This window comes from Daucus carota, chromosome 1 (genome assembly GCF_001625215.2).
Source record: "Daucus carota subsp. sativus chromosome 1, DH1 v3.0, whole genome shotgun sequence".
Classification (NCBI taxonomy): domain Eukaryota; kingdom Viridiplantae; phylum Streptophyta; class Magnoliopsida; order Apiales; family Apiaceae; genus Daucus; species Daucus carota.
The window spans coordinates 28,172,246-28,183,815 of NC_030381.2; the positions used below are offsets into that span (position 1 = coordinate 28,172,246).

The 11,570-nt window shown below is 32.9% G+C and overlaps 1 protein-coding gene across 1 annotated transcript; it reads left to right on the forward strand.

The window, feature by feature from the left end:
- Nucleotides 1–204: 204 nt before the first annotated feature.
- On the forward strand, nt 205–11,495 carry LOC108204726 (vanillin aminotransferase). Its single transcript, XM_017374307.2, has 19 exons — nt 205–522; nt 1,411–1,529; nt 1,694–1,778; nt 2,114–2,186; nt 6,460–6,557; nt 6,634–6,726; nt 7,429–7,502; nt 7,589–7,627; nt 7,702–7,790; nt 7,873–7,949; nt 8,041–8,115; nt 8,767–8,814; nt 8,914–8,997; nt 9,065–9,152; nt 9,226–9,304; nt 10,571–10,661; nt 10,749–10,827; nt 10,943–11,058; nt 11,283–11,495. The coding sequence occupies exons 1-19, from the start codon at nt 439–441 to the stop codon at nt 11,355–11,357; spliced, it is 1,566 nt and encodes a 521-aa protein (XP_017229796.1). The 5' UTR covers nt 205–438; the 3' UTR covers nt 11,358–11,495.
- The last annotated feature ends 75 nt before the right edge of the window (nt 11,496–11,570 follow it).

Below are 11,570 nucleotides of genomic sequence, written 5' to 3' on the forward strand. Positions count from 1 at the left end.
AGAGAGTTATGTCTAATATAATTTTTTTCTTCCTACTTTATACTTTATTTGAAAGTTCAAATATAATTATTTATTAAATGTATTTGTGAAATAATAATAACAAAATTCAATAAAAATTTGAAGCCCGTGCGCGGAGCGCGGGCAAAAACGCTAGTATAAAGAAAAACGGAATAAAAGAAGTAGTAGGTTGGAAAAAAGAATCGGAAGCATTTGAAAATTACAATCATTCCACAATTATTATTATCGTAATCTGTAGATATAATAGTACTTGAATAATACTCCTACTGATTGATTTGATTCCCCTTGTTTCTCAATTCCCGAGTCTCGAGGACTGGCAGGCAGGAACTCACTCCCTCACTCTCTATATAAGCTTGACTCTGGTCTCTTCTTACATTCAACACCTTTGTCCAATTCAGTCTAATAATAATAAGATTAAATATGAGAAATCAAATATTCTCCCGTTTGCTCTCCTATTCCGCCGCTAGAAAATCGGCATCAGCAGCAGCAGCTTCTGCTCTTCAGGTTCCTGCAGATCCCTTCTCGATTCCAGTTTTGTGTCGATTATTCCTGTTATTATTATTAAGTATACACGTGTTTAGGTGCATCAACATCGGAATTGAACTCGGAGACCTCCTCCGGCCCCGGAATAGCCTCTACTATTATATAATTACTTTGGCTTTTTTCATGTATTTTTAATTATTTTGACTTGACGTTTTTGACTTTTGAGAATTAAGAATATATTAAAGGGAACCGATTTTTGTGCTGCTATAATTTAATATAACATTTGATTTTTGGTGTTTTTTAGCAAAGATAAATAAATATGAAATTTGAACATGAGCCTCCTCCCATGAGATGTTAAGTAATCAAGTTATCTAAAATCTCGAGATGTTAGATGAGCTGATTACTTTAGAAGTTAAGCTGAAAAATAACAGTACCATGTCCTTGATCATTGGTTTCGAATCTTGTTTAGAATTAAACAAATTTCTAAATACATTCCACTTTTAAATATAAATTTAACTAATTTTTTTAAAAAGTACTTTTTTGATCCATTTCCGCACAATTATAGCTCCACCTATTTTTGTTATAACTATAGGACAAAATATAGCATTGTTGTGTATACTGAACACCATTACAACGATGATAAAGGTATAGAATACAATATAGACACCATCGGACTTGCCCTTAGACTTAAATTTCAGAACATATTCATAGGGTTCCCTCCAAGGGTTGCTTGACTTTTTTTTTTTTTTTTTTTACGTATTTTCAAATACTTGACCCGGTAGTTAAAAGTAAAATTAATATACTTATTTTTTATTGTTTTGGAATTGTTAATGATCAAATTGAAGCGAACTTTTGAATTATTTTATTTTTGTTTACCCGAGTTGATGTCAATTGCTTGTGTGTTTACAGGCTCCTACTTATAAGACAGCAGCACCCACAGCTTGGCCACACCGATTTGCTGGATCTTCTGCGTTCGCTCGATATGCTAGTTCAGATGCATCGTTGCGCAATGAAATTAATGATGAAGGGTACACATACATTTTTGCAGTTAATTATGCTTATGTAGCATTGAGTTTCGACAAATTATACAATAGTTTGTTGGTGGGGTTTAAGATGCACGTGTCTATGATTTCTGTGTATATTTTATGTCACAAGCTTGTATCTTAGCTACTAAACCTACTTTAATTCTCAGATTTAAGGGACATGATATGTTGGCACCGTTTACTGCTGGGTGGCAAACTAGTGATTTAAATCCTCTCGTGATAGCTAAATCCGAGGTAAGAATTGTGGAACTTTTTTCATTCGAATGCCACATCAAGGCCTATGAAACCCAGAAATTAGTAAATGAAAATGTGCGTATACGAGCTTAACAATACATAGTTGTAAATGTAATATACATTCACCATAACATATGCCTTTGATACATTACGTCAATGAACCATCATTTTTTGTTTTTATGGTGCGATAAACATATTGAACATGGTGCGATATACCCAGATCATTGTTTGTTTTCATGGTCATTGCTACGCTTGATTTTTTTATAGTACGTACCAACAAAGGTTAACTGTCTTCTCACTTCTAGTACCCTGAATATTTTTAATTGATTTTTCAGGGTTCCTATGTCTATGATACAAGTGGAAAGAAGTATCTTGATTCTCTTGCCGGTCTGTGGTGCACGTCCTTAGGTATCCAGTCTATGTTTCTTATTTTAACCCCGTGAGGAGTTTCCTAGACAATATGCATTGACTCTTAAAATAGCAATCTCATGTTATATTGTTTAATCATAACCATTTGTTCCTTCTTGTTGATATAACTTCTTATGACCTACTTTTATACTCCCTACTTCTATCTTTCTATTTATGATTTAGTGTTCTGCGTACGTGCAACAATTGAAGTACTGTAAGTTTAGTTCTCACTAATACTTAGATGTTGTGGAGGTCTTCAAGGTCAATTGGTCATTTGATCATGCTATTCTGGTCTTATTTCCTACACGGTTGTGTGGGTACGATATTAGATAAAAGTTGCTCTCAAAATTTTAATTGTTTACTACATTGTGCACCTAGTTGTATCTATATTTTGTGGACGGTATTACATACAGGAGCAAGTTTGTAACAGGTAGTAGGAGTTAATGTAGTCATATGCTTTCATATGTGTATCAGTTTATATATTTTGAGACCTTTAATCATCCATAAACATTAAACGGTGAGTCATCATCGTAAAGTTTGCTAAAGAGTAAACATCAAATATGTAAGATTATATTTGTGAGTCATGAATACCGACCAACTGCCAATCTAGAAAATCTTTGGACTTGGATTCCTCCTAATATTTCATGGTTTTGCGTTTCTGTATGTAGTCTGTCCTATCTTAAGATTATGTCCTAGTTCTTGACAAATTGGTATTAGAGCCTATCGTTTTTAACCACTTTTAGCCAACTGAGTTCAACAAGAAAATAGAAAAACCTCATCATTGTGACATATTTGTTAAACAATACCACGATATGTTCTTGTGCACAAATCAAAATGGGACCTTCACCTGCAGATGATCGAATTCATTAGGGTTTTATCAAAAATTATCACGCTTGCTAGTATATCTTTAATTACCTCAAACTAATTTAAGCCATATATATTATATCAGGATCCTGGAGAAGCAGATTTAGAAATTTTGTTTGGCACATTTGATTGCAGAATAAATATAAAGTAAAGAAGCATATGTTGGTATTTTTTTCTTTTGAAAAACATTGTCTTGAATTTTTCCAAGTCGGACTAAGATCCACTTAAAAAGGTACAGAATATCCATTTGTATAAATAGAGGAATAATTCTGGATTTGAACCGTGAATCTCTCTCCTCTGGTTTTTTCTTTCAGTGTAATGTTAGTTTTAAAATTTTAAATACTTGTGTGCGTACATGCATTCACAGAGGCTTGTATCTCAATCTCAATCTCCTTTTCTTAACCAAGAGGAGAGGCTGAAGCCTATGAATCTTTCTCCTTAGCTTTGGAGACTTGAACCAGCAGAGGTGCATCCTCTAGGCTGTAAGCTACAGCTATGAATCTCTCTTCTTAGCCTTGAAGGTTCATATAGTATGTTAAAAAAGATCCTCTTTTTGGATTTGTTTATCTTTTTGTTGAGAGCATGTACTTGCGACGCCAGAAAGTCATCTAAGTATATTGTGGGCTTGTTTTACTATCATTCCATACTGCTGTTACAGTTTAAAATGTGCTTAGGTTTGCTATCAGGTTCAGCTTCATAAAGTCCACCAGATAACTCTTCACCGCCACATTCTCAGCTTTCCATTTTGGAAATTGGGTCAATTTCTTAAATCTGTGTGAGGTTTCAAATATGCATCCCAGCTTGTCAGCTTCATAAAGTTCACCAGATAACTTTCACCGCCACATTCTCAGCTTTCCATTTTGGAAATTGGGTCAATTTCTTAAATCTGTGTAAGGTTTCAAATATGCATCCCAGCTTGTCTGTGCCTTTTACTGTGAGCAGAGATATGTCTCTACAACCTGAGATCGGAGCGTTACTGGTACCACCATCCAGTTAAATGCCAATTTGACTCCTTATCCACAAATTTGTTATACCGATATTCGCATCGTTGTATTCATTATCTTTTATCTCTCTTTCTCTGTTATTGCCATTTGGTCTCAGAATCTCTGCTGTGATAATAGTTTGTATATAATTTTTTTTCTTCCTATTTTTTTAGTTACATCTGATAGCAATTTATATACAGTTAAAGGGAGCTCTTTGTTGAAAAGAAGGGTAAAGATTAAAATCTAGCATTAGTGACTGACGATAGTCAGAGGATACTTGATATCTAGCTAATTATATAGGAACTTCCCAGAACTTTAAAGCAAAAATATAATTGTATGATCTACTTACACAACACTAGTCCTTACCAGTCAAGTTAAAGCTGTATAACCTTTACATTAAAACGTGCCTGACATAATTGTTCTTGTATATTTTTCACAGCAGTGTATATGCATGGTTTTTAAAGTAGTCCACTTGAACAACAACTATGTGAGTGATTGAACAACATTTCTAAGCATCCGTATTAAGTTGATGTTCCCATTGCAATGCATCAGTAGATGACAATCAATTAGCAGTGTATGCTCTTCAGAAGACATAAACACTAAGCAATAGAAATTTAATAATATTCCCGAGAGTCCTCGTGTCTTTGGTATCAGTTGTTGGAAGTTAATTGTATTTTTTTGTTATTGTTATGAAGATGGGCCAATTGTCTGACACTCTGACTGTATCTATGCTATTATTGCATCTTGATGTGATAAGACTGACATCCGAATTAGAAACAGAGAATTGTAGATTAAAAAAAATCAAAGATAAGTTTGAATCAATCAAAGAAGAAGATAAATTTGTACTTCAACTGAGCAGAGGACTTGTCTGTAGCTCGCAAGTCGCAACCTATAACAAGAAAACAATCTCAATATGAATAATTGAAGATTTAAATTAATAAAAAAAATAGGTCTTATTCTATAGGACGAAAACCGTTAAACTTTATAGACAAGTGAAATTATATTAAAATGGAAAGAGTTCCTTTTATCATATTCTTTTCTTGACCTGTAATATTCCTAATAATCTATTTATTTATTGTTATTAGTCTGTACAATTTAATAAATTAAAGTTACATATATTCCTAGCTAATGATATTAAATAAATACAGATTAATGTATGTAACTTTTAGCTCCACGTAGGCAGCCCGGTAGACATGTGGCTCTAGAAGTCCACAAAGTCTTCATATTAATAAAGGTAAAGATTTATGCATTTTTATAATATATAACTGAAGCCCAAACATTAAGAACTTGGTTGGTTGCTTGGCTGGCAGTTTGGTCAGTTAATTATAGCCGTTAGATCGTCTAAAGCAAATAAATGATGACCATTCGATCTAACACAAAAGAACATATTGTATTTTAATATCTTAAATACTACCAAAAGTTTAAGGTCCGAATCCCGTCAACAACATATTATATTAAACATTTATGTAATTTGTTCTAAACATGCAAACAAAACATATCATTATATTTTTATCTTATTTTTTGAAAAAAACATATCATTTTATTCAAGTTATTTTATATAAATCAATAATTTTTTTTACAATAGAAGCTTATATATATATATATATATATATATATATAGGCTCATGATCAAATAGAAACCACTCTTAAAATAAAAACTAGAAACCAGTTTCCCTACCACTATTTATAACTACGGGTATCACTAATTTATACTGCACTAATCACTGTTTTTATACAGTATGTAAACAACGACTTTTATTATCAAAATTGAGAAAATCTACTTATCTAAATTATTGATAATCGATTATAGATGATTAATTTCATCCTTATGAAGGTTCTTGGTGGTAGGAAGCCGCAAGAGAAGTTGTATGATGATGGTAAGTAGTCGTTAGTTTTGTAAGTTATGATGGAAAGTGTATGTGACTATTGGTGATGATAGATAATGGTGGAAAGTCATGGAAACGTTTGGTAATGGTGGGAAGAGGTCCATTATTACGATTTGGGTGAATATGATGGTCATATACGTTGCATATATGTGTGTATATATATTTATATTCGCGAGATATGCTATATATAAATTAGTGATATGTTATGTACAAATTAGTGATTTCTGTAGTTAAAAATAGTGATAAAAAACTGTCCAAAAACTGGTTTTTAGTTTTTAGGCTAATTTGGTTTCTATTGGAATAGGAGACTCTCTCTCTCTCTCTCTCTCTATATATATATATATATATATATATATATATATATATACAAGTTAACATGTTTGATATCATGATATCAAAGAAGAACTGAGTATATAGAAAAATTACAGAATATCAAAGAAAGCCCGTTTCATTGCACGGGTTATAAGTTAGTTCCTAATAATTCATAAAAGTTATATTGCTGTGGTCTTACATATTTCTTCCTTTATTAATATTTTTCAGGAGGTAGTGAGCCTCGTCTGATTGATGCTGCTGCTAAACAACTTAGCACACTGCCATTTTATCATTCCTTCTGGAATCGTACTACAAAACCATCTTTGGTATGTTGATATTCATTCCTAAAGATTGTCTCACTTGCATATATGATTTTATTCATTTCGATTCTTAATTATGCAGGATCTTGCAAAAGAGCTTTTGGATATGTTTACTGCTTCTAAAATGGCAAAAGTATTCTTCACGAATAGTGGATCTGAAGCTAATGATACCCAGGTGCTGCAAGCAGTCATATTATTTTTGACCTTACACATCTTAACTAATTATTAAATAGGCAACACTTAAACAATACTTCTTCTAGCAAAATGAATGAGTTCCTCGTATGGAAGTTGGCTTCTTAGATAATGATGAAGTGGAAGCAGCATATAATCCAGCACTATGTTGAAGAGAATTGCTACTCTACGAGTCGCCCTACACTTTGAACTGCCAAATGATATTACTAGAGACTAAATATATATAAAGATAATGGAAATGACTGATCCAGTGGAGGTGACACGTAGATAAGGATGTAAGAAAGAGCTGTAACACTAACGTTTTGAAGTTCAAAGTCAACGTAGTGGACATTAAAAACTATACATTTTTATCGAGATTTGAGGCTCTACCTCTTAGAGAAATCTCATGATATATGAATGTTTAAGCTAAATAGAAGAGACAATTGGTGATGAGATTAGGAAAGAGACAAAGAAAATTATGACAGAATTGTATATATGTGCACATGTGTGACTACTGCGTAGATAGATGTGTATTCTATATAATAGGTGCCGAGCCTCTATTATGGTAAATAATTATGGTAAATAATTAAGTTACTGTTACACATAATATTCTAAAGCACTATAAAATTATCATGCCGTCATGGTGATGAGCTAATCACAGCATGTCAAATAAATGAAAGTTTAATTCAAAAACATTCATTGGCAGGTGAAGCTTGTTTGGTATTATAACAATGCACTTGGGAGGCCAAACAAAAAAAAGTTTATTGCTCGAGAAAAATCGTAAGATCATTCACTGCTTTTATTTTGTGCTCACTTAGAAAACTTTCTAGAGATCCTACTCTGATACTGTATGTGCATTTTGGCAGGTACCATGGATCTACTCTTATAGCAGCTAGTCTTTCAGGGTATTGTTCTGGAATTGTTTGTGTTGTCATCTATTTATAAAAAAATTTACCAACCTACTTTTTTATATGGACAGCCTTCCCGCACTGCACCAAAAATTTGATTTGCCAGCTCCATTTGTTTTGCACACTGATTGCCCGCATTACTGGCGATATCATCTTCCAGGTTGATTATTTGTATGTAATGCAGTGTTTTGTTTACAGAATTTGTAATTCCAAAACTAGTTATAATATGAAAGTTCTTATAGGTGAGACGGAAGAAGATTTCTCAACCAGATTAGCGAATAACTTGGAAGAGCTTATTATAAAAGAGGGACCAGAGACGGTATTTAGCTAATGTTCGAATTATACTATAGCATGAAGGATGATAATGGCTATTCATGTTTTAAGGCTGACTTTAATATATTTCGTTCAAGGTTGCTGCATTTATTGCAGAGCCGGTCATGGGGGCAGGGGGTGTGATACCACCACCAGCTACTTATTTTGAAAAGGTTAATTACTCTTTTTCTTTCTCTTATTTTATAAATGTTTTGTACTGCTCTTTGCATTGGAACTTAACAAGTCACCTGTAAGGGCCCTTGTAATTCTAAAAGCATGTGTAACACATATCACATGGCTAAACATTTTATAATGCATGTACGTGGAGAAATTGATATTAAATGAACAACTTAGAAGATAATCGAAACCGATTTACTCAGTAATCAGCAGTATTTGTAACATTTTAAATTTCCTGACATCATGTAATATTGGCATTCATCTGGCTCCAAAGAGGTATGTGAAGGTTTTTCCTTAATTCCCCCACTTGAAATAGACATATGGCTCAAAATCGTAGCTTGCACGTGCAATTAAAATTAATAAATTTTTATGCAAATCCTTCTTGTCAAGTCCTTTTTTCTACAATAGAACAATAACATGCATTAAAACTAGAAATCCAGTTCAATGCAAAAATACACAAAATATAGGAATAACCTTATCATGATTACATACACAAAATTCTTGTATCAAAGATGCTACCGTATATTCTAAAATCGTTCAAGAAACTTATTGTCCTTCATGATTTTGTTTAGAACCTGTAGGTTGTAGCCACTCTCTCCCTTTCAGCCTATTGAACTCTTACAGGCATATACATTATGTTTTTGCAGATTCAAGCTGTAGTGAAAAAATATGACATTCTCTTTATAGCGGATGAGGTATCAACATATTTCCTGTCTGTACGTTAATCAGTAATCTGATGTCTGTGGCTTGTGATTTTTATACCGTCCCAACAGCCTCTATTTAATGTTTTCTAGGTTATCTGTGCTTTTGGAAGATTAGGGACTATGTTTGGCTGCGACAAATACAACATTAAACCAGATCTTGTCTCTATAGCAAAGGTAAATAATCAGACTCAGGATGTCTAGTTATATGTTTTTGCTTCCTTTATCTAACTGAAAGTTACAGGCTCTTTCTTCTGGATACATGCCAATTGGTGCTGTTTTAGTGAGTCCAGAAGTTTCTGATGTTATATATTCTCAAAGCAATAAACTGGGTAAACTTATGGAACTTTTTAACATTGATTGGAGTTTTCCATGAGTTTGCTTCTAAAATCTATATTTTGTCAGGTACTTTCTCTCATGGATTTACCTATTCCGGGCACCCTGTTTCGTGTGCTGTTGCACTTGAAACACTAAAGATCTACAAGTATGTTTTAGATTTAACCTAAAGCCTTTGACTTAATTTTAAACAGTGTTGTACATCTGAAATGATTGATAGCTGCCTCATTTATTCACAGTTGATATTAGATAATATTGTGTTACAAAGTATTCATTGCAATTTACCCATCATCAATTGTTTGTTACTGTGTTTAAACAAGTGGTCGATTGACTCTCTATTTGAATGCAACAAGTCAAACCTTAATATTTCACTGCAAGAGTGTCAATGCACCACAAATAGTAGTAATAATAATAATAACTTAACTCATTATTATTTTATCGTCATTAATCATTATCATCTTTTGCTTATCCTGATTGCATGAGTTTCTACGACCAAGTCAGCACATTGCATGACAAGGAATGGAAGTAAGAATATAATAGAGTTTTTATATTATTTATCATATAATTTGTATGTCTGTTGTTCAGAAAACAGTGACCTGTAGGCTCTTGTTATTTAGGTTAATAAAAAATAAACCTTATTAGTTACAGGAGTTGGTCTGTTATGGTTTAATACTCAATAACTCAATATCTATGGTTCATGTTCGGCAGACTTGGTTAATATGCAGTTATTTCTATATCAATATCGGTTAAGACCTTCCTTGGTGGTTGGAAATGTATAGGGGTAGAAATTGTTCTGCGGTTCGATTTCCTAGTATTGATACTTTGTTCAATTCATATTCCCGTATATATATATATATATATATATAACAACTGAGCTTCTTGTTACATAGTTACTGGGGAGTCGAAAGAAAATTTAAAGAGTTAAGCAAGACTTGACTGCTGTATGATAGTTGATTTGGCCACTTTTGAGGACTGGGAGTACAGAAAATCTAAATATGGAATACACGATGATAAAACTTTAGAGGTCAATAAACTATATAATACTTAAAGCAAAACAAAAATGCAAGCATTGCTTTAATTCCATAGTACTATCTAGGAATATGGGACCAATTATTTCTCATCTAGTTTATCTGAGTGTGGACAAATGAATATTAAATTGACTTGTAGAGTATGATATTACTGTGTTATTAAGTATTTGTAACATTTTTGTTGATCTTATAAGTGTTGACCAACATTATAATTATTTATAATTATAACTACTTCTAAGATGATAGGCAAAAAACAAATATAAATTACAAATCAAACCATAATCGTGTAGCTGGATAATAAAAGTTTTGGATCCCGTGTCTGGTGGATACTATCAGCTAACAAGGATTTAATGGTCAGAATTTAAGACTTTTAACCTCATTTCCAGGGAAAGAAATATAGTTGATAGAGTGAAGAGTTTATCTCCAAAGTTTCAAGATGGTGTAAAGGCATTTTCTGACAGTCCAATAATTGGGGAGGTGATTCATATACCTTTTTTCTGTTGTGATAAGGTATGTTAATTTGTGTCCATACTTAACAGTTATTGTACTTTTTGTACTTTGTAGATAAGAGGAACCGGTTTGATAATCGGGACTGAGTTCGCGGATAACAAGTCACCAACTAATCCCTTCCCTCCAGAATGGGGTACGTTTGTGCAAGTCTTGAGTTGTGAAATGATTAATTTCATCTATTACTGTTTGAATCATTCAAGTTTACCACCACTCCAATTTTCATTGAAGTTTTCGTAATGTTTCCTCAGGGGTGGGTGCATATTTTGGTGCACAGTGTGAGAAGCATGGGATGTTAGTTCGTGTTGCTGGTGATAATATAATGATGTGTCCTCCGTTTATAATAACCCCGGAAGAACTTGATGAGGTAGGCCTCTATAATTGTACTAGCAGGTCTCCACCATAATCTTATCCGATCCCTGAGCATGACATTAGTTTGTTAGCATGCACATAGGTCTTTTATATCCATTGGGGTCGATTATCTGGTTTCATATTTAAATTGGAAACCCTTGCTTATAATGTCACTAAATATCTACTCATATATACTCTGAATGTTAAAAGATTTAAAGTTTATACCTTGTTATCCTGTAGTTAATAAGCACGTATGGGAAAGCTTTGAAGGCCACCGAGGAAAGAGTAAAGGAACTCAAAGATCAGAAGAAGTGAGCTGCGAATAGTTTCAGTAAGAAAAGAATGATAATTGCGAAAAAATTCAGCCCACAATTTGTGTATAGGTGTTAAGTCTCTTTAAAAACAAGTTACTAAATATTGTATGGTTTATAAAAGATCTCAGTTTGAACTTCACATTGTTAATGAAGCACAGATGAAATGAAGGAAAAGCACCGAAACAAAATCAGTTGGAAGAAATTTTTGCTAAAC